The 22,692-nt window shown below is 41.2% G+C and overlaps 1 protein-coding gene across 1 annotated transcript in view; it reads left to right on the top strand.

Moving 5' to 3' along the window:
• SLIT3 (slit guidance ligand 3) overlaps window positions 1–22,692 on the top strand; it is a 789,390-nt gene that overhangs the window by 631,881 nt on the left and 134,817 nt on the right. The window contains exons 21-23 of the mRNA XM_050962519.1: window positions 10,244–10,312; window positions 11,079–11,150; window positions 11,339–11,410. Coding sequence (XP_050818476.1) covers window positions 10,244–10,312; window positions 11,079–11,150; window positions 11,339–11,410 — 213 coding nt within the window. The remainder of the gene's footprint in view (window positions 1–10,243; window positions 10,313–11,078; window positions 11,151–11,338; window positions 11,411–22,692) is intronic.

Below are 22,692 nucleotides of genomic sequence, written 5' to 3'. Positions count from 1 at the left end.
GTGGAATTTTGATGAATGCTGTGGAGTCTGCATTTATAAACTCCCATTTTCCATGTTAGAATGGCAACAAGCTGTCAGCTGAAATGCTTTTTATTAAAATGTAACATACTTTATACATCACATTTTAATAAAAGAACACGGCCATACAGCTTACCAAGCCAGTAAATTAGTGTTGCATATAAAACTCCAAAATACCTCTACAACAGGAAATTTCTAAGTGCAACAGGTACTAAATAACAAAGTGCTGAAATGAATATACCTCTTACAAGGGGACAGAGAATTTCATTCTGCAGTGTGTAGAATTTCATCATATCCTACTTCAGTTCAAAAGCCTAAGTAGAGCATCAGCTCTAGTGTTATTACAATGATGGCAGGCTGGAAACGTAGACTCTGCCTCTCCAATTTTCCTCCTGGGTTTCCATTCTGGATTGACTTTAGAGACTCATAAGCGTGTTAAACATAGAAACTGTGTCTCAGTGCCCTTGATGTCAACTTTAAGGAAGGGCAACTTGCATCAAGTCCCCACAGTGAAGCAATTACTCTTAACTTTATTGCTTTTATCTTTTTACATATGAAATACATTCTAGAAGGTTTACTTTGTAATTTATATGTTAATTGAAGTCTCAGAACCAGGGGTTACTAGAACTATCCAGAGCTAGGCATAGTGCAGACACGTGCTGCACAGATTTTCCCAATACTGCTTTGCCAACACACTTCCATCCTGCTATTCCAGTGTCTCTAAATGTAGAGATTGCCAGTCATATTAAGTCCCAGTAAATGGCCTGGTTCTGTGATGTGCAGAAATCTGGAATTATACAGGGAGGGTCAAATCTTCAGAAGTTCCCATGAGACATGTGCAACACCACAAGTCTTATCAACTCCAAGTTTTTGACAAATGATTAACTGGAGAAGGAGTGAAAGGATTGCCCTCAAAGGGACGGTAGGACGATTATGGGATCACAGATTGGGCCTACGGCCATACAGCAGATGGACAGATTTGGGGGGAGGTATGAAATGGAAGACAATACCTGAAAGCCCATTCTTTCCTTGACATTTGGGGCCATGCTGCCAAATGACACCTACCTGCTTCCTTTGCTCTATGCATGGTTCTGAAGGGAAGACTTGTCCTTTGAGTTTACTCAGATTTCTAGTCCTGCTGTCAGATGTAAAAGAGTAGCATACTGATCCAGTATATGGCCAACTTCCCTCCACATCAATGCCATAGAAAAGTTTTTTTGTCTGAAACAACTTTCCCAAGCATGCTTTCCATACATTACCCCAGTACTTGAATTTTATTTCTTATTTTTTAAAGGAGCAGTAATCTCTAATAAAGGCCTGACAGTAGCCAGCTGCTGTTATTAGATCTATGGGAAATTTCAAGGTTTTGCATAGAGGAGAAAACATTGGAGTTACTTATGTTATTATAATGAGCATAGTCTAGTTTTAGATTAAATATACATCAATCATGCTGTCTCTGGACTCATAATACTATGGTGACCCTAAGCACTTCGATAGAACAGTGATAGGGGTGGTATGAAAACCTAGATGTACATCAACTGTTTTAGTACCTTTTTTTATTTGTATTGCTATGCATATATACAAAATGTGTAATGTATTCCTGTCTCTCACTCTCTCTTCCTTTCCTCACAATCTCTCATTCTCGTCTTTGGCAACTTCAGCTTCCATGTTGATGACCCATCCAACCCCTTAGCTGTACATTTCCCCACCCTCTCCTCTCTATTCTACCTGCAGATCTGGTTCAACTCTCACTTGCTAAAAGGGCCGTTCAATTGACTTAGTCTTCATCAAGCAGTGCTCTCTCTGACCTCTCTGTTGCTCAGTTCTCTCTCTCTGATCATCACCTGGTCTCTTTCAGCAGTTTCCATAAGCCCCCTCCTTCATGCCCTGTCACTCAGCCTCTCCCTGACTGACAAGGGTCATCTAGATACTGTGAAGGTTGTCTTGCCACATCAATTATACCTATCCTTTAGGCATTCTGGACACAAGTTGGAAATGCAGTTGATCCTCATAAATGACAGAAGGTAGACCATCACTATCATACTCCAATGGAAATGCTACTGTTTGGGGGAAACACAGATACATAATTTTGCTAAGAATCTTTCTGAAGTATCTTCATCTACCATGGTGGACATTGCATTGGATATTTCAGTTTTCCAAGGACTGGTCCCTTGCATCCTGCCCAGGCTTTCCAGTTTGATTTATTTTTTAATAGTGTCCATTCTCTGTCCTGGTCAGTCATATAAACATGACAGGAACAGGAGTGTGGAGCTCAAGTTATAAATCCTGACACAGCTCCACATGCTCTATGCACACACACAAACTCACTTTTGCTTGGCTGACTATGAGCCCTTTTGGAGAGATGAACTCTTAGAAAACATTTTTCCTCCTTCTGTCCCCACTGTCTTGTGCTGTTACCTGTCACCACAAGTTAAGCAACGTTCTCCCGCATGCCTGCTGTACATCACGGCCTACAGTGACCATCACCAAAATGGGTGAGCTCTCCATCCTGTTTTGCTCTACTTTAACCAGTGAGACTGGGATAACTCCCAATTTGTAATAGTGGCCTAGAGTAAGTAGCAGTAGCAGTTTTCAGTATAGTACTGTGCATTCAGCATTAACATTACTTTTGAGTACTGTACGTTCAACTTGTTGCAATCAAGTAGACACAAGCAAATTTACTCTAAGGAGTCAGCTGAGATGAATATAGACTTACTAACATGCTGTGTGCCATTTCCCAGTGCTGCTATATTACCATCTGCCTCATTTCTGCTAATCAATGTGATAACCCTGTAGTGGAATATCTGATAGAAATATCTGTTTGTGGATGCAAATGTCTGTCCTTTCCTGGCAATCAGCACTATCTGTGCACTAACAGTTAACATGCAATTAAATGTAAGTTTCTTTTTTAATAAAAGCAGAGAAACAGTTTAGCTGACAGCTTAGGCAGACTTGGCCTTGGGGCTGCTTCAGTCAGGAAAGATTTTGCAGTCTGCTTAATATACTATAAATGGGAAGCTCTTTCAAACTGAGAGAGTTTGAATTATTCTGTAAAAGGGTATTTTTAGCTATAGCGAAAATAGAGAATTTAAATCAGTATTTCAAATCTGACAATTTTAAAAAAGGAAATAGATCAATAGTTATAAAATGGCCTTCTGAGTGGGTATTAAGGTCTTACAGTCTTCAGAAAACTGATTTCAACACTAACAGAGCATGATAGAGAAAATTAGCTTTGGAGCCGTCATTACTGTCTTTTAAACAAAACCATATTTTCTGCATGTCATTTTTAAATAGCAATTTTAGTAGAGATGAGCCCAAGATAAAACCTGCTCATACTTCAGAGAGTTCAAAATTCAAGTCTAAACCTAGATCTGAATCCAAATTTTGCAAATGCCCCTGTCTTCTTGGTGAAGTGAACTGAAACCCCAGACCTCTTCAAGTCATTGAAATCTGAAATTTCCTGATACATTTCATATTTCACTCCCTCACTTTCTGCCAGACTATCTTTTTCGGTAAAAGACAGTTGCCTTGATTTCAAACAATGTTCTGAACAGCCCATCAAAAATGTTTTGACCCTAACTTAATTTTAGAACTTAGATGTAGCATTGCCAAGCAACTCCTAATTTTTATCTTAAATGTTTTTTTTTAAATCCCCAAATTACAATAGTTTTTCCTGTCCTTCCCTTATGCCTCTTTAGTTACTGTCTGAGAACTGTATTTTCCTTTTGCCTTCCTCTCTTAGCACAGAATGCTCCTGTGGACTTGCCTTTATGGCCAAGCAGGCATTCTATTATACAAAAAATTACAAGAGATTCAAAACATTACATGCCGCTTTGGCACCCTGTGATAGTGGTATCACCTCAAATCCAAGTGTTCACTGATATAAAAAACTGACAGGTTAGTAAAGGAGCAGCTGTCATTTTAAATGCATCATTTTTCTTGTTATTTTTTTATGTAGAGTTAGTGCCTGTGAAAGGTGCTGGAGGGAATTCCTGGAGTCTGAGGTGCCCTCTTTATTTTCAAAGCAAGCAGAGTGCATGCAGCAGCACTTCAAGGCATGCCCATGTGCCACAACTAAGAGCGGGAGAAGGGCCATCCTTAGAGGAAGCAGCATTCAGGCTTTGATCTCTCTAAGATTACCAGAAAGGAGCTGAGCAACTTTTATTGCTGCGTGGTGGGGAGTTATTTATGAGAACTTTAGTCTCCTTTTTCTGAGTCTCTAATGCACATTCAATAATAACAACTCTGTTTCTGACCCACCTCAATTCACAAGAGCAACCTGAAGGGGCAAGTTTCTATATCGCACTACCAAAATCCTGAGCCATTTTATCTCCTTTGGTGAAGTCATTATGAGGTAGTGTATGTTGTAGTGGTTTGAGCACAGGTCTGGAAGTCAATAGTTTAGTTCCTCCTTGTTCTCTCTCATTTGCTCTGTAATTTTGTGCTTGTCCTTTCTGCTGAGAAAGAAGATTGAAATTTCCCTATGTAATTTTTGAGAGGATGGCCTTGTAGTTTACCCACTGCTGTGGGCCTCAGGCGATCAGGGTTCAATTCCTGGCCCTGCCATAGAGTGTGGCCTGGGACCAGTCCCTTACTCTCTGTGCCTCAATTTCCCCTCTGTAAAATAGCAACACTTCTCCCCTATCCCTTTGTCTGAGAGTAGATTTTGTTCATATAGTTAGTAAGATTCAGGGGGATAAATTTCTCTTATAATATGTGTGTACAGCACCTAACTCAATATGCCCTAACCTGTTTGTAATGCTCTTTGAGATTACAGGATGAAGTTGCTGTACGAATGCTTAACTATCCATACATTTTATAAAATAGGTACTCACAAAATGAAAGTAAATTGGCACCTTCCTAGAGTTCCTAAGACCAAGATCTTCAAAGGTATTTAGGTGCCTAACTCCTGTTGAACTCAGTGGTAGTTAGGAACCTAAATACCTTTGAGGATCTGGGCTTAAATCCTTATTTGACAGATCTGTATTAGGAACTGCAAGGTTGGAAAAACTTTTTCAGGTAGCTTATATCTAGTTGCACTTTCCTTTTTATTTTGCATCAGAGATGTGGCAGATATTAATTTATTATCAAAATGATGGATAAAACTTAATAGGAATTTTAAGTGTGCCTATTGGACCAGGTCCATCAATGATGTGATGCTGAAATTAAAGTGGGGATGAATTGGGCCCAAATATTTAAATCTAAAACTACAGAGCTACAGCATCTAAAAGCATTAGGAATCAAAAGATATTATTTTGACCTCCAGACAGTCCTCCTACATTAAGGCAGCTGATGTACACTCAAGTTGAAAATTGGAGATGACTCAGAGAAGAGCTTTGAGAATGATTAAAGGATTAGAAAGCCTGCCTTTTAATGTTAGACTCAGGGAGTTCAATCTATTTAGTTTAACAAAGAGAAGGCTAAGGGGTGACTTGATCACAGTCTATAAGAATCTACCTGAGGAACAAATATTTAATAATGGTCTCTTCAGTCCAACAGAGAAAAGTGTTACCAGTGTTTAGACGTTGAAACCAGACAAATTCAAAATGTAAATTTTTAACAGTGAGTAATTAAGCATTGGAACAATTTGCCAACTGTCACGTTGGATTCTCCATCCCTGGCAATTTTTAAATCAAGGTTGGATGGTTTTCTAAAGGGGCTGCTCTAGGAATTATTTTGGGGAAGTTCTATGGCCTGGGCTATACAGAAACTCAGACTAGATTGTCACAGTGGTCCCTTTTGGCCTTGGAATCTATTAACCTAATCTGTAGCTAACTTAATCTGGGAGATAAATTTAAAAGTACATTTTTTTTTGTTCATACCATAGTTTATTTACCTACTAAAGGTCAAGTGAATGAATTCATTCTGTCTTTTGCTTCATTGGCTAAGAAAGAAATGAAAACAAAATCTCTCCTCTGTATTATTTTGGTTGTAAGTTTTTCTATAAATTCGACACTATGATGTCCTCTGTCTCCAAAAGCTTTTACCACCCAAGCTACAAGGCAGACAGCTTTACCTGGAAACAGGTTCTCCTCTTAAATGGGGGATAGCCACCAAGGAAAGACATTATTGTTCAATGTATGCTGAATTCGCTGAAATATTTAGACTTAGGTTTAAGTGTATAACTCTGAATTGGAGCATTAGCTACTGTATTAGATTAGCTCTATGTAAATGTCACGAGAATAAAGTTCCACCACGAAATATGATGTGGAATCCAATCAATTTTGGTCCTGTGTAAATGGTGGTGCTTTTTCAAATGCAGCAACTCAAATTAACATGTCCCATTCTACTCTGAAAAGCTGTGGTTGTTTCAAATTAACTCAACTTAAATGGGCTTTGAAAATGCTTTTTCTAGAATTTGTCACCATCGTTTGTATAATATGCCAGAAAGTTCAATAGGAAAGCTTTGTGCACCCCTAATGATTGCTGTGCATGATAATGATATAATCATTAATTTTTCAGAGTAAAATTATTAGGAAGCTGTTGTGTTCTATTCACAAAGTGTTCCATTGGTATAAATATTACCCTTTGTGCTAATACCCTAAGACAACTGGGAAGTTGTTGAGAATATTGTAGCTGAATATGCTCTGCAAAGAAGATATGCTGTAGCAGTCCAGCTCCAGAGGCCCAAAGGTTTGTCTCTGTCTCAGTCAGAATACTGGAGAATTAGAGTACAGCATACACCTTTCAGTGTTCAATTGCTAAACACCTACCAGATACCAAGAAAAAAGAGGGGAAGGACCATTTCTAGACAAAAAAAGCTGTTTAAATTGACATCTATTTCATGTCAAAATGAATTGGAAAATCTCCAAAAATGTATTCTGAAGGTTTCATCACCGTATTCAATTCATTTTGATAGCTGAAGATTTTTTCAATTTATTATTAGGCTCCAGCATCTAATATCATATGAGAAATTCTTCCCGGGGTTTATTTAGTTTAGAAGGCAAAGCTGAGACGACAGAAAATAGGGGAGGGCATTAGTCTGAAACAGAAGAGAGAAAATAAAACATGAGTTGATATCAATGATATATTCTGTAATAAATGGCAGTAGCTTTTCTGTATACACCTATTTACTTTTAAATAATGCAGATAAAAACTCAACTTGCAGCAAGAGTCTTTTAGACCAAATAGCTTGCACAAAATTCTTTGGCATTGTAGCAGCCTACATGGAGACAGAACCTATAACATGTTAGTCTCTGTAATTATTGTTGTTTACTGTTATAAATGCAGACCAGATAGGTTGGTTACCAAAGAAAATAAAAACTGTGTGTGGCACAGATTCTAAGATCATTGTGTTATATACTCTACTGTGTGTGGGTATACATACTCCCTGGTGATGCTTGATAACCCTTTGAAGGACATCCTATTGATTGCAATAACCTAGGTTTATCTATGGAGAAATCCACCAAAAAGGGGCCTTAGAGGGATGAAATCTTTGCATGCATTGACTGAAGCAGAGCCTTCCTCTCCCCCACCCCCCCACCCCCCGTATATGAGGAAGCTGGATTTGTTCCCCCTGTAGAAAAGGCCACTGGAGTTGCACGGAAAACTGGCAGATGCCTGTGGAATCACATAGGCCAAAGTCAAGTTAAGTCCTACAGTTCTGTACTAGCCTTTCCCCACTGGAAGTTAGGGTGACCAGATAGCAAGGATGAAAAATTGGGACGGGGTGGGGGGTAATTGGCACCTATATGAGACAAAGCCCCAAATATCGGGACCGTCTCTATAAAATCAGGACATCTGGTCACCCTACTCGAAGTACATTTCCATTGGAACTTTTCTAATATTGCCTCCCACTGGCCACAGCTGTCCCCAAAACATTGGGATGAAAGCTGAAAGAACTAGAGCTATATTATTTTTGACTAATTTCTCCAGAGCCAAAATGAGAACAATGCATGTACCCCACCCCAATCTGCCCTATCACAACCTCCTTGCAGCCCCATGACCCTGGGGCACCCTCCACGGCTTCCTGGGGTGCAAGAAGAGGATGCTAGAGAAGCAGCAAAGCCCCCCCTTCAGTACAGAATGTCCATCCCCTCTTTGCAGGTGTAGGAGCTATGATCTGGCTCAGTGTTCTTTTTTTAATTATGTCTTACTCTCATGGTAGTTCTTCTTACAAATACGAAAAGCATCTACTAATCTGAACCATTCCCACTTGCCATGGGTCTCCCATACGGGAGTCTCCGCAGTGAGGTGTAGACATGGGAAGCCATGTTACACTTTCTGCCTGAAATACCTTTAGGATGTAGAGCCATTTTCCTGCTCCACTTCCACGGAGTTAGTTTAAAAGAGCAGTTTTGTCCTTCAAGGGCCTGATTCTACATTGTTCATCTCAGTGAGGGTTATTTGAGTAAGGAGAGCAGGAGCAAGCCCTCCAGATCTTAAATATGGATACCCAGGGTCCAGCACTAGAGTGAGAGGACCCTGCATAGATCTTGACAGCCCCGTTAACAACATGAAATGAAATGTACTGTTTCCCACTTGAAGAGAGACTATATACTATTGCCATCTCGTGTTTGAAGCACTTTCAAATCCTTAACCACCATTTCTAATATCTCTATTTTGTAATACTTCCATAATTAATCCATCTTGCATTTTCTTTGCTTTATAATACTTTAACCATACCAGGCATACCTTCACCTGATAGTATTAAATAGGAATGTATTTAAAATTGAGAGGTTTTATGGGAAGTCACAAATTGACATAAAGGATCTATTCTTTTCCACCCAGATGCATATATGCTACTGCTTGTTTTTGTGCAAATTGAATTTGCATGTGTGGGTGGATAAGCACCTATATACCACATCCATGTGTGCAAAGGTGAACCACATAATTGAATATGTAATTTCTGATGCTTTGCAATGGAGATTCGTAACCAGCATTGTTAAATGAGGACATCCTGGCAAAATTTTAGCAGTTATATAATGAGTGTTTTTCAGACCAAAATTAAGTGATTATTTGAATGTCTCTGGTATGAGGACACTTGCAATTGCCCCAGAGCTATTACAATCTTTATGTATTTCATTAAAAAATGAAATGTGTTTAAGGAGTAAGTGGTCATAACTTTGGAAGAGAACATTATAGTCCAGCATGTATAGTGTGTATACATGTAGCTTTTGTTCAATGATTGGTGCATTTAGTACTTAATCTTAGGGAATAGTCTTCACATGTTGACATGTGGGGATTTCTGCATACATGAACGTTAAGGAAAATTACATGCCCAAGATTGACCATGTTCTCGGGTATAAGTAGAACCTTCCAGGGCTAAAAACTTGTTGTCATGTATTTGGTGTTAAACAGATAATATTTATATTGATATATACTCCTGGCCATATAAAATTCCTCCTGTGTTTAAAGATTTCTTGCTCTGCAGAGTGAATTCTTGTGAACAACATTAGTTTTGTCTTTAAAAAAAATACATTTTTTCAATGGCGCTGCAGTGCGTGCCTAACCTGGAAATACAGTCTATTGTATTAAATATACGTGCTGAATGTAGGAGAGATTTTGGAGGGGTGTATATGTGTATACAAATGGTAGTTAAACAATCAACCATGATTTGTGTTTTTCTTTCCCTGTATTACTGTAGATTGTAAAAATAATAGTAATAAAAAAGAAGTCTCAGATAGGAGATACTGCAATGAAACTTTTCTAAAATAATCAGATGTTTGGGTTGGCCCTATTGAAATAAGTGAGGTTCTGATGCACGAATATCAAGTAATGCAACATACCAAACAAGGGTTTATTTAAACACTGTCTGTACAAGCTGTTTGCAGTCAGAGGGCAGAAATTGTTCTAATGGGGTCAATTAGCATTTGGAGTTGCTTGTAAAAACTTTAATTAAATATAACCTTATACCAAGGGCACACCATGTGTGATTTTTTTTTCCTCCTTCTATAAGAGTCTTCTATGAAGAGCTAAATGACCTTTTATTTGAGTTGCAGGTCAAGGGTCCTTGCTATACTCACTTCAAATTTCTGAGCAAAACCACCAACAAGGTACTATGATGCTTTGGACTGGAAACTATGGATTTGCAAAGCAAATAAATTCTAGTGACTTGTTAGTATAGTTTCAAAGCTGTGATGATTCAAAGATCCCACCCCTGCTTGCTACTTTTAAAGTTCTAATAGATCCTGCATTTCCCAAAAAATACAAAGGACACAGCCTGACCTAGCCAAAGTTCATGTTCATGTGTGTGCCTAATCATCAGAATGTGACTCTTTTTCAGATATCTGGAAGGAAACCATTTAACAGCTGTGCCAAAGGAGCTGTCGACCTTCAGACACCTGACACTGATGTAAGAAATGCATGGTTTTAATGCCAGCAAAATTAGATGATTCTTTCCTCCACATGTCTTGAATGGAATATGGGGAATTGTTTGGCACTCATTTTCTGCCAGTCATTTTTCCTCTAAGTGTTCGTAAAACTATTATGTACTATGTGACTGTAGTTGGGTGTGGCAGATTTACCTGTACAACACTGGTAGGCTTGAAAGGCAGACATCAATTTCTTATGGTTAAACCATTGCTTATGATATTATAGCACTGAAAAAATGAAGGCACCTAACAAAGCCTTTTCTTTTTTTGATATATAAGAAGTGGAGTTGTCGTAATTGTAGGTTCAAAATAGATCCCAACAATCAGACTCTGTTCACCCTAGTACTCTGCAGTAGTTGCATATGTATGTGTATACAAAATACGTACATGCTACCCATGGAGGTGATATCAATGTGACAAATTGCAGATCCATGTGATAAACTCGTTGTGCACTTATGAATGTCTCACCTGTCCAGTTTCTGCCCAGAAATTTCTTCTACATCCACTGCTATGTTGCAATGCATTGAAAATGTGCTCTAGAAGATGCTTGAGAGACTCATAGAGAAATAGTCTGATGTGCCTTGCTGTAGGTTTCTTCCAAGGCTGATTATAAGAGATGATGGCAATTGATAATGGTTAGCTTTGAAATTGCTTACTTTGCTGCTTGAGTCTGCTTTAATATTTAAAAATGGCTTGTTTTTAAAGTCATTTGTATAAATGATCTATCTGCTGTGTGTATTTCTTTAGTGACTTGAGCAACAACAGCATCAGCATATTGGCCAATTACACCTTCATCAACATGACTCAGCTATCAACACTGTAAGTAATCAGTGGTTCCGGCATCAGTTTTAACTGTTGTTCAGCACAAAAAAAACAGTTGCATTAAACAATGAGTATCTCTCTTGTTATGTAAACTGTTGGCTTTCCACAGTGCTTCTTAAGTAAATTATTAGCAAAATAAGCAAAGAAACATATAACACTGCAACTGCATTTTCTGATTCTCCTAGGATCCTGAGCTACAACAGACTCCGGTGTATTCCAACCCATGCATTTAATGGACTCAAGTCTCTTCGAGTGCTGTAAGTAATACTTGTTCAATAAGTCTGGGTTACGGCTTATTAGGATGCTGTCGATGACAGCAGGATTTTTAATGAGCAGATGGCTTTCACTTGATTCAGTACACCATAAATATTTTCACACAATTAGCTTCAGTGTACTAGTACTTCTGTGCAACACATCCTGTACCAACTGACACATAAGAATGGCCACACTGGGTCAGACCAGAGGTCCATCTTGCCCAGTATCCTGTCTTCTGACAGTGGCCAATGCCAGGTGCTCCAGAGGGAATGAGCAGAACAGGTAATCACCAAGTGATCCATCCCCTGTGCCCATTCCCAGCTTCTGGCAAACAGAGGCTGGGGACACCATCCCTGTCCATTCTGGCTAATAGCAGTTGATGGACCTATCCTCCATGAATTTATCTAGTTCTTTTTTGAACCCTGTTATAGTCTTGGCATTCACTACATCCTCTGGCAAAGAGTTCCACAGGTTGACTCTGTGTTGTGTGAAGAAATACTTCCTTTTGTTTGTTTTAAACCATTTGAGTGACCCCTAGTTCTTGTGTTATGAGAAGGAATAAATAACACTTCATTGTTTACTTTCTCCATACCAGTCATGATTTTATAGAACTTTAAAATATCCCCCTTAGTCATCTCTTTTCCCAGCTACAAAGTCCCAATCTTATTAATCTCTCCTCAGATGGCAGCCATTCCATACCCCTCATCATTTTTGTTGCTCTTTTCTGAACCTTTTATATATCTTTTTTGAGATGGAACGACCACATCTGCATGCAGTATTGAAGATGTGGGCATACCATGGATTTATATAGAGGCAATATGATATTTTCTGTCTTATTATCTTATCTTAATGATTCCCAACATTCTGTTAACTTTGACTGCCACTGCACATTGAGTGGATGTTTTCAGAGAACTATCCACAATGACGCCAAGATCTCTTTTTTGAGTAATAACAGCCAATTTAGACCATATCATTTTATATGTATAGTTGGGATTATGTTTCCCAGTGTACATAACTTTGCATTTATCAACACTGAATTTCATCTGCCATTTTGTTGCCCAGTCACCCAGATTTGAAAGATCCTTTTGTAGCTCTTTGCAGTCTGCCTGGGATTTAACTATCTTGAGTAGTTTTGTATCATCTGCAAATTTTCTCACCTCACTGTTTATTCCTTTTTCCAGATCATTTATGAATATATTGAATAGGACTGGTCCCAGTGGTGCTAGAATGCTTTTATAGCAGGGATGATGAAATCCAGTAAAACGCTCCCCAAACATTTTGCCTCGTGCGCCCTCAACCATTGCCTCCCATCCCCCGCCGAGCTGAGGCCGGAAGCAGGGCCATGTCTCTAGAAGTGGGGTCAAGGACAAGAATAAGGAGTCGAGGCTGGCACCATGTCTAGGGGCAGGCATGGGGCCAATAGCAGAGCCTTACATACAGGGCTGGCAGCTGGGACCATGTGTGCGCAGCTGGGAGTGGGGCCGGCAGCCAGGACCCACATACGCAGCTGGGAGCAGGGCTGGTAGTTGGGACCCTGCATGCACGTTCAGGAGCAGGGTGGGCATGGGGCTGGCAGCTGGGATGCGGCACACCATGTGCAGGCTGGAGTGGAGCCAGCAGCCAAAACCCCGCGTGTGTGGCCAGGAGCAGGACTGACAACCAGGACCCCCAAGCAGAGGGCCAGCAGCCATGATGCGGGACCTTGCATCTGTGGTCAGTAGCTAGGGCCAGCAGTTGGAACCCCTATTTCCCACGCCTATGACAGACCCTAGTCTAGACCCCTGAGGGACACCACTATTTACGTCTCCCTAGTCTTCGTTTTCTATCTTTTGACCAGTTACCAGTCTATGAGAGGACCTTCCCTCTTATCCCATGACAGCTTACTTTGCTTAAGAGCCGTTGATGATGGACCTTATGAAAGGCTGTCTGAAAATCTAAGTACACTATATCCACTGGATCCCCCTTGTCCACATGCTTTTTGACCCCCTCAAAGAATTCTAGTAGATTGATGAGGCATGATTTCCCTTTACATCTAGGTGATGCAGGTGAATGCTAAGCTTTTTCATATGCAAAGAGTAACGCTATACTTTCAGTATGAATGTCCTTGCTTTAATATTATGGGGACAAGAATGAGCAAGAAAGGTCTCCATGGGACAGCCTACAGTGTATTTGTCTGTTGGAACACAAAATGGTAGGAGCCTGTGCAGAATGGAAGAAAACATTTCTCCATTTATTCCGCTGTGGCCTGTAGAAACCGATAGAACTCTAGAGCATGGGTATAATTTTCTAGAGCTGGAGTCGGCAACCTACGGCACATGTGGGAAACCCCAGGCTGGCAGCAGGCTGAGCAGGTCGGCAGCTGAGACCCCGGCTGGCAGGAGCCAACAGACAGAACCCCAGAGTGGCAGCGGGCTGAGTGGCTGGGGTTCTATTCACTCAACCAGCGGCGGGCTGAGCAGGGCTGCCAGCGGGCTGAGTGGCTCAGTCCGCTGCCAGTCTGGGTTGCTGGCAGCACTCAGTGGGGTGCCAGCAGCACTCAGCCTGGTGCCAGTCTGGGGTTCTAGCTGCTGGCCCCGCTCAGCCTCCTGCCGGCCTGGGTGAGCAGAACCCCAGTCTGGTAGTGGGCTGAGGGGGGCTGGCGGCCGGGATCCCGGCTGGCAGGAGCTGGCGGACAGAACCCCAGGCTGGCAGCATGCTGAGCAGGGCCTGGGATCCTTGTCTGGGGTTCCAGCCCCGCTCAGCCCGCTGCTCAGCTGGCAGCGGGCTGAGTGGGGCTGGTGGCCGGGACCCCAGACTAACAGCAGGCCGAGCCGTTCAGCCCGCTGCTGGTCTGGGGTTCCGTCCACCAGCTCCTACCAGCAGAGATCCCGGCCGCCAGCCCCCCTCAGCCAACTACCAGCCTGGGGTTCTACTCACCCAGGCCGGCAGGAGGCTGAGTGGGGCCGGCAACTGGGACCCCGATTGGCAAGTGACCAGCAGCCGGAACCCCAGACCGGCAGCGGACTGAGCCACTCAGCCCCCGGCTTAGCCCGCCACTGGCCTGCTCAGCCCGCTGCCGGCTGAGTGAATGGAATCCCAGGCTTACAGCGGGCTGAGCAGGGCTGGTGGCTGGAACCCCAGACAAGGATCCCAGGCAAGGATCCCACTAAATTGATAAGATCTACATTTTAATTTCATTTTAAATGAAGCTTCTTAAATATTTTAAAAACCTTATTTACTTTAAATAAAACAATAGTTTATTTATATAATATAGACAGAGAGAGAGACCTTCTACAAATGTTAAAATGTATTACTGGCACACGAAACCTTAAATTACAGTGAACTTGGCACACCACTTCTGAAAGGTTGCCGACACCTGTTCTTGAGGATGCCTCAGAAGCTGTAACAAGTATGTCTCTTTTAAATCATAAAAGTTTTTAACAAGGCTTAAACTTTTGTATAACCCTACTGAATTTCAGAGGACAGTTCCTGGATGGTGTAGTACACAGAAACCAGTGTGAACAGAGATGATTATACCAGACAGATATATGGCTTTGTAATGTTCTGGCATGGGAGAGCCAAATTAAGAAGTGTCAGGCTGAGAAATTAGCACCTGCACCATTGATTCATTGCCTCTACAAGGATGGATATAGGTATCTGTTTTCACTGTTCCCAAGGATGGTAAAGTTGGCAAGCAATGTGACATAGATTTGGAGGTAGCTGTCTGCCTGAGCTGGTTGCCAAGATGGGCCAGCCGATGAGAATCCCCTCTGTGATACGATGCACTGAAAGCATATTATGAGTAGGATCAAAATCATGGGATGGGCATGGGGGGAAGGGCATACTGAATGCAGAAAGCAGGCAAAACTCTTTAAGTTACCACAGCTCTACTCTGCAAGATGTTTTGCTCACCTTGTACTCAATGGCAATCAAGAATCAGAGCAGAAACATTCACATGGCAGGGAAAAGACTGCAACAGGCTGATTGTGTACTTTACTTTCATACTTCATACCTGTGGCTCTGTGAATTGCTGTGACAAATGAGAGCCTCTCAGATCAGAGGGAAATGAGGATCTACCATGTAATAATGATACAAGGTTTGATTGTGCAAGACAATCCATAACTCTTCTTGCCTTATTTAATGGTTCACACCTCAGCTTTATTGTTCTACCTCCTTTCTATAGCATGCAATAAAAACATTAATTTTTTCCTTTAAGGAAATTTTCTTTTGATCATACCTCACAAGAACTGTGCCTCCTGTAAAGGGATGTCCTTCATCTCAAATTTGCCGCCACCACCATATACAAACCTGCATCAATCTCTCTTTTTATAATTGTAGATTACTGATCAAACATATATAAGGATGAAAGCGATGCTATATAATAGGGGCTCTCAAACTATTTCATATAGACCATATAATATATCACCATGGACCACCTCCTGTCCCATCTGTGCTTGTATAACATACCCGTGACAACCAAAGCTGTAACTTACATAGAGAAGTAACATTACACAAATATTTAATATTTGTAGCTGTTTGTAATGCAGTTTAATAGTTGGGAGAAGGGTTGAGTCAGCACCATGTGACCAGGAGTATTATATGGAGAGGAGAAACAGGCTTTCCATCTTTTTTTTTTATTTGGGCAATGTGGATGCAAATAAATGACTTAAACCCAATGATTGATCAGCAAAAGAAAATATTGGGAAGAAAAATTGCAATAGTTATGAATTTTCTGGGGATCATCTCTCCCCTTATCACCAGTGGTCTACACTACATGTAGTACATATTTATGCTCAGAGATGAAACCTCAGCTCACATTAAGCTGCTTGCACTACCATTTTTTCTAATGTCCCTCAGTTTGGAGACATACGACTCTGAGGGTATGCCTGTCTGGTGGGTAGTGATCGATCGGTTGGGGATCAATGTATCACATCTAGAAGCGATACATCGATCCCCAAACGTGCTCCCCATCAACTCCAGAACTCCACCAGGGCGAGAGGTGGAAGCGGAGTCAACGGGGGAGTGGTGGCCGTCAATCCTGTGCCGCAAGGATGCGAAGTAAGTCAATCTTAGTCGATCTAAGATACGTTGACTTCAGTTACGAAGTATTTTGGAACTACCCGTATAAAGTTATAACCACTGTTAAGGTTTGGGGGCTTTGCAGGAGAATATTTTTCTCCTTTGTTAAGTAAGTTCTGGTATATCATGAAGCAGCAGGATGGCCAAGATTAGTGGTCACAAAACTCCACTCCCTAGGTTGTGTAGCGTAGGAGGAACTTTCAAGTACTGTAAAACAGGGGTTCTCAGACTTTTGTATTGGTGATGCCTTTCACACAGCAAGCCTCTGAGTGCGACCCCCCCCATACAGGAAAAACACTTTTTTATATATTTAACACCATTATAAATGCTGGAGGCAAAGCGGGGTTTGAGGTGGAAGCTGACAGCTTGTGACTCCCCCATGTATTAATCTCGTGACCCCCTGAGGGGTCCCAACTCCCAGTTTGAGAACCCCTGCTGTAAAAGAAATGAAGCTTCATAATCTTTCTTCTTAGAAGAGTTAAGTTCAAGTGGGGCAATACAGATGTGGATTTCAAGTCCCCTCAAGTCTGGGGCTGTTTGTAGCCACAGGTTTCGTTGTAAAGAAAGGGATCCATTTGTAAAGTTGGTTTTGGGCTCAGATTTCAAACACCCATGGGATGGCCACATCTGAGTGTCACGGTTCAGGTCAACTGTGTCTGTACTTCACATCCATGGACCACAAAAAGCACTCACTCTAGGCTCCTGGCTCTTCAGTCATCGCCTCTCTTGCACAGAGACCTGCATGTCTCCCTCCTGATCAGGGATTTTTATAGGCTGCACAGTTCCCTGCCAACACTGTGATATCCTCAGTAAGTGAGACTGCCTAAACAGGCCTGTGTCTACACTTCGCTTTCTCTCCAAAGACTTATGAACAGTGTTGCCACATAAATTCAGTCTTTACTTTATAGAGTTCGGGCCTTGAACTTCAGATTCCAGGAACAGTGTGTTTGGGAGGCAGATTTTCATTCACCTCCCTCTAGATATTTCCCGGCAAATCCTCTTTACATGTATTATTATCGCAAAAGACCATTCTTGTCTGCCACATTGTTCAAGGTAGTCCTTTGATCACCCAGGCCTACCATAATATAAACCAAGAATGAAGAAACCTACGTTCTTTTCTCAGCTCTGCCTCTGACTTATGTGAAGTTGGGCAGGATTCCTACCTGCCCTGTGCCTCAGTTTCCCCACCGGTAAAATGAGCATATCGTTTTTACCTACTTTTGCAAAGTGATTTGGGATTTTCTGTTCAAAACAGCAGTAGAGGTGTCAAGTATTTTTGTTATTAACGTAACTGTCTGTCCGCTTTGGTTTGATCATGCATTGATTTGTTCCTGCTAAACTGTACAGATGACAAATTTCTACATCTTAAATGAAACAGTGGGGAGGAAAGTAAACCAGAGTTACTCCAGTAGTGGTAGTTCTTCACGTTCAAACTATAGTTCCTCATGTTACTGTTAAGGAAAATTCTTCAGGCCATAATCACATAAATATTAACTGATTGTGAAGGGCGAGGCTGGTAAGGAGGCTTAGAGATGGTTAATGCCCCTAGAGGGCAGTATTTTCTGCGCACTGAAAGTTATTTATCTCCACACTTCCCATCTGAAATTAGAGGATTTGGGATAGAGCTAACTGTACTGTGCAGCCCACTGACCACTTACCTTACAGATCTATTTGGCCAATAGTGACTGATTGCTGTCTGGGGATTTGCTACTGCCAGCTAAAGTGCTGCAGTGGGACTTTGGAGGAGTAAGATTTAGGAAACGAAAATCTTCCCATAGCTCTGACCTTTCTATTAGGCTCGATTTTAAGTACTCAGTGAATGCAGTGCTCATGAAGAGTGCCAGACTGATAGCCTTGGAGATTGAAGACTTTTCTTTCTCCACCAAACAGCTACGTCATGAGCACCCATAGCATGATCTTCTCCAAACTGCCCTTTCAAGGTGCTAAATCCTGCCCTGGCGAGAATAATAGTGAAATCTCTATGCGCATTCAGTGCTTGGCCTCTGCTGAGACATAAGTGAATGTGCCAATTGGGTGGAGGTCATTTGTCCACTGGTCACTGGATTGAGAGTTTCAGCGTTTCTTATACGCCTCTAACCATAAAGTCTGACTGTGACTAGAGCTCAGCAAATAGTTGATTTTTCGGTTCAATGGCGAAAATGGGAAATCCAGGGGAGAAATAGGTTCATTTAAAACAAAACTGATTTATTTTTTTTTTAGTTTTCCGTCAAAACAAAAAGGGCCCCTCCCCCACCACTAAAAAATTGTTTGGGTCAAGGAAAACAATTCGAAATGAAAGGTCAATTTGAAACCACATTTTCAGAATGTTTGTGTTCATTTTTTTTCCAGTTGAAACCATTTGCCGAATTTGACTCAAATTCACAAATAGTTTCAGTGCCCCAAAAATTATTTTTTGGCAAGGCAAATTTACTGTTCACTGAACATTTTTTGCCTAGCTCTAGTTTTGACCAAAAGTATTGCTACATCTTAATTGGTAGTTTAATGGTAAAAGATTCCGTGTGCCATTTGTCATCCTTGTCACTATTCATTTGCAAACCTCTGCTCCTAATTAAATATTACACGTAAGCTCCTGAAATTTTAGCCTCTTGTGTGTTTACATTCTGCAGTATAGTTGGGCTGAAGAGAAGAAATCATGTTCTCTTCCTTACTTTGAAGGCATAGTCTTTTCTATTAGCGTTATATATGGTCATTCCTGCATTTTAGAGTCTAAGGTCATCAATTCAGACTAAAACAGGAAAGGAGAATGGGTAGCGGTTGGGCATTGGTTGTTAAACAGATTTCAAGCCGGGTTTGATTAGTGCATTTGGAGAGGAAAAGGTGGTCAGGTGGCAAAAGCACAGCCCTACCTGTCAGAGCATCTGGGCTCTGTTTTCTGTCCCTGTCACAAACATCCCATGTGAGCCTTAACTTCCCCATCTGTAGCATAGGGTTAATACTTAGCTGTATCACTGATGTTGTGAGGCCTAATTAATTTGGATCTGGATTTCAGAGCTGCTGTTCGGCTGCAGATGCTGTTGACTTTTCTGGAATTGTCGGTTTTCAGCATCTCAAAGAATGCCCTGAGTATTTGCAAAATGCTTTGAGATCCTTCAATAGAAGGTTATATAGAAAAGCTAAATATAATTATTAGGGCTCAGTCAGTCTGGAGATGTTCCTGGTGGCTGTGGGTGAGTGCTGTTATGGCAAATTCTTGAAGTCATTCTTCCCACTGGGCATGCATTCCTAACTATATCTCCATTCCCAGTTGTTGGTCACTCCAGGGGTTTTAGTAGCCGAGTCATAATTTAATTTCAGTTTCTACAGGTCATGCCTGGACTGCAACACAAAAAAAGGGTGGCATTTAAAAATTCAAATGCTGGCTCTTGGCTTTCTTTGAAGAACTGCTAATCAAATCTTAGAAGAACCTCCTGCTTCAAGGGAGATAACACTGAGCCCTCTCAGTCCTGCACAAAACAACATTAGTGAAATGAAGCCCGAAAGGGAGTCTCTGTCTGTGCTCTATACATTTGGAAACCTCCAGATTGATTTGATTTATTATGGCCTACAAAACTCTGGTGTCAGCTACAACTCTTGCTACATGTCATCTATGTTGTTATTAAAAATCAATTCTCCAGAGGGGAGAAAGTGCTTCCGAGTGACAGTGTGCAATCTGTTATTGTCATATATTAGCTGGGTTCTCAGGAGAGTTTAAAAGAGAAAACATCAGCAAAACAATTTCTACCTTTTCAGGGTTGTTGCTGGTTGTTGATTTTTAAAGTATGTGTGATATTTCACCATCTTGAGCAGTGCTTGCCTCTGAAGGTAACTGGCCTCTTCCGTGCGTGATTCAGTATCTTTCCAAATCCTTCTGCTTTCCTTATGTTTATTCTGTTAAAATCAGAATACCCATGAATGGATAATTTAATTACATGTTTCATGGCATATCTCTCTTTCTCTCTCTGGCTGTGCTGCTCAGTTTCTCTGTCTCTCTCGCTCATATATATATTTTTTTATCCTTCTTTCGGAACCCAACTTGCAAGTGCTTATGCACATGCACTACTTTGGGCGCATGAGCAGTCCCCATTGACATGAATGGGACCACTCATGTTTACTGTTAAGCCCCAACGTAAGTGTTTGCAGAATCCAGGCCGCAGTCGTTAGCATGACTTTTGCAATAACGTGATGACCCAGTCATGAAATGAATTACAAATGTTCCACCAGTTTTACATGTTCAGAACTGCTGCCTGGAAGGATCATTGATATATAGTGAAATGTAAACTGTAGCTGAGTGCATGTAAATATAGAAAAACATACGCTGTGGGAAAAGTACATTCCCATCAATATAGCATACTGTGTGCTGGTAAAACTCCCAACAGGTGCTCTTCCTCTGGACCACTTTGCTTTTATATCCAGTTTATGCAGTATTGTTTAGTTGATTGGAAGCTGCGCAAATTGAAATGTAAGTGTCCTGGTCATGGTTAGACATCTAATTTAGTTTTCATTAATTTTTTATCTGAAAAGAACTAATGTGTGTGTATGTCTGGCAAAATATTTAAAGACTTGTTTGGGTCAAATGTAACCTAAAATATACAGACACACAACACAGGGTGGTTATGATCTCCAGTGACATCACCCTCAACATGGATTGGTTACTGTGGGAGCCTTTACATCCAGGCTTTATGGGGGTGTTGAGCCCCTCATGGGATTAGGCTTTTACAAGCTGAACTCAGCTTTCATTTAAATATTTTCAAAATAAGGAAGCTTAAGCCAACCCAGGAAATCAGTGTAAATACTCCATTCCCACTGCACCATTGCCTGCAAATTAGGTATCCTCCATTTGTGGCATACAAAAAAATAATGACAGAGATCAGAAATGTAACATAGTAGTGAACTCATTATAATGGTAATTAGTTCAAGGGCATTATATTCACTTCTGACTTTCCAGCAGTTCATGAACAGGCCTAATCTTGCAGTCCCTATGCCAATAACAATATTTACTGTGTAAAGGCTGCCATGTAACGCCCAGTGAGTTGCTTATATTTAGTTTTGTTAATAAGTGTCCTCTGTTTGTTGAACTGCTCCTCCTTCCAGCTGAGGTGGATTGCTTGATGATTCAGCTCAAGTTGTCAGTGCCACAAGTTATTCTTGATGGGTCAAACACTTAATAGGGTGCTTCAGGGTCAGAGCAGTGAGAAAACAAGGCTTTCGGGGTACTGGTACCCAAAGCAGCGGAGAGTGCATGTCCAGGAAATATACACCCCCATACATGGATGACCTCTGTTGCAAATCTCGGCAACGTAACAAGGCTGGAACTAAAGCTGCTCCTTGTCCATGTACACTATGAGGGAGATTTACAAGATCTGGTGTGTTCTCCCTCCATTTCTGCTGTGACTACTTTTGAGAATCTCTGTATCTGAATATATGTGAAACAGTAGTGTGCCAGTAGATGAACATGTAGCATAGTCCATGGCTTGTGAAGGACCCATAAAGCCTAAAGCCCAAATTCTCACTGGTTCAGGGAGGTGCGTGTCATTCACTGGTCAGTTTGGCCTCAGCTCCAATGGGTGTGCATTGGGAATGCCACTATATAAATCCATGATATGCCCACACTTTGAATACTGTGTGCAGTTCTGGTCACCCCATCTCAAAAAAGTTATATTAGAATTGGAAAAAATACAGAAACGGACAACAAAAATTATTAGGGGTATGGAACAGCTTCCATATGAGAAGCGTTTTAAAAGACAGGGACCATTCAGCTTAGAAAAGAGATAAGTACGGGTGGGATATGATAGAGGTCTATCAAATCATGAATGGTGTGGAGAAAATGAATAGCAGAGTGTTATTTACTCCTTCACATAATACAAGAACCAAGTGTCACCCAATGAAATAAATAGGCAGCAGGTTTAAAACAAACATAAGGAAGTATTTCTTCACACAGCACACAGTCAACTGGTGAAACTCATTGCTGGGGGATGTTGTGAAGGCCAAAACTATAACTGGGTTCTAAAAAGAATTAGATAAGTTCATGGAGGATAGGTCCATCAATTGCTATTAATCAAGATGGTCAGAGATACAACCACATGTGCCGGATATCCCTAAACCTCTGACTGGTGGAAGCTGGGACTCGACGAGATGGATCACTCGTTAATTTGTGCTGTTCTGTTCATTCCCTCTGAAGCATCTGGCACAGCCACTGTTAGAAGACAGAATACTGGGCTAGATGGAC

This window comes from Gopherus flavomarginatus, chromosome 7, assembly GCF_025201925.1.
Source record: "Gopherus flavomarginatus isolate rGopFla2 chromosome 7, rGopFla2.mat.asm, whole genome shotgun sequence".
Taxonomy (NCBI): domain Eukaryota; kingdom Metazoa; phylum Chordata; order Testudines; family Testudinidae; genus Gopherus; species Gopherus flavomarginatus.
This window is presented reverse-complemented; position numbering and strand designations above follow the sequence as displayed.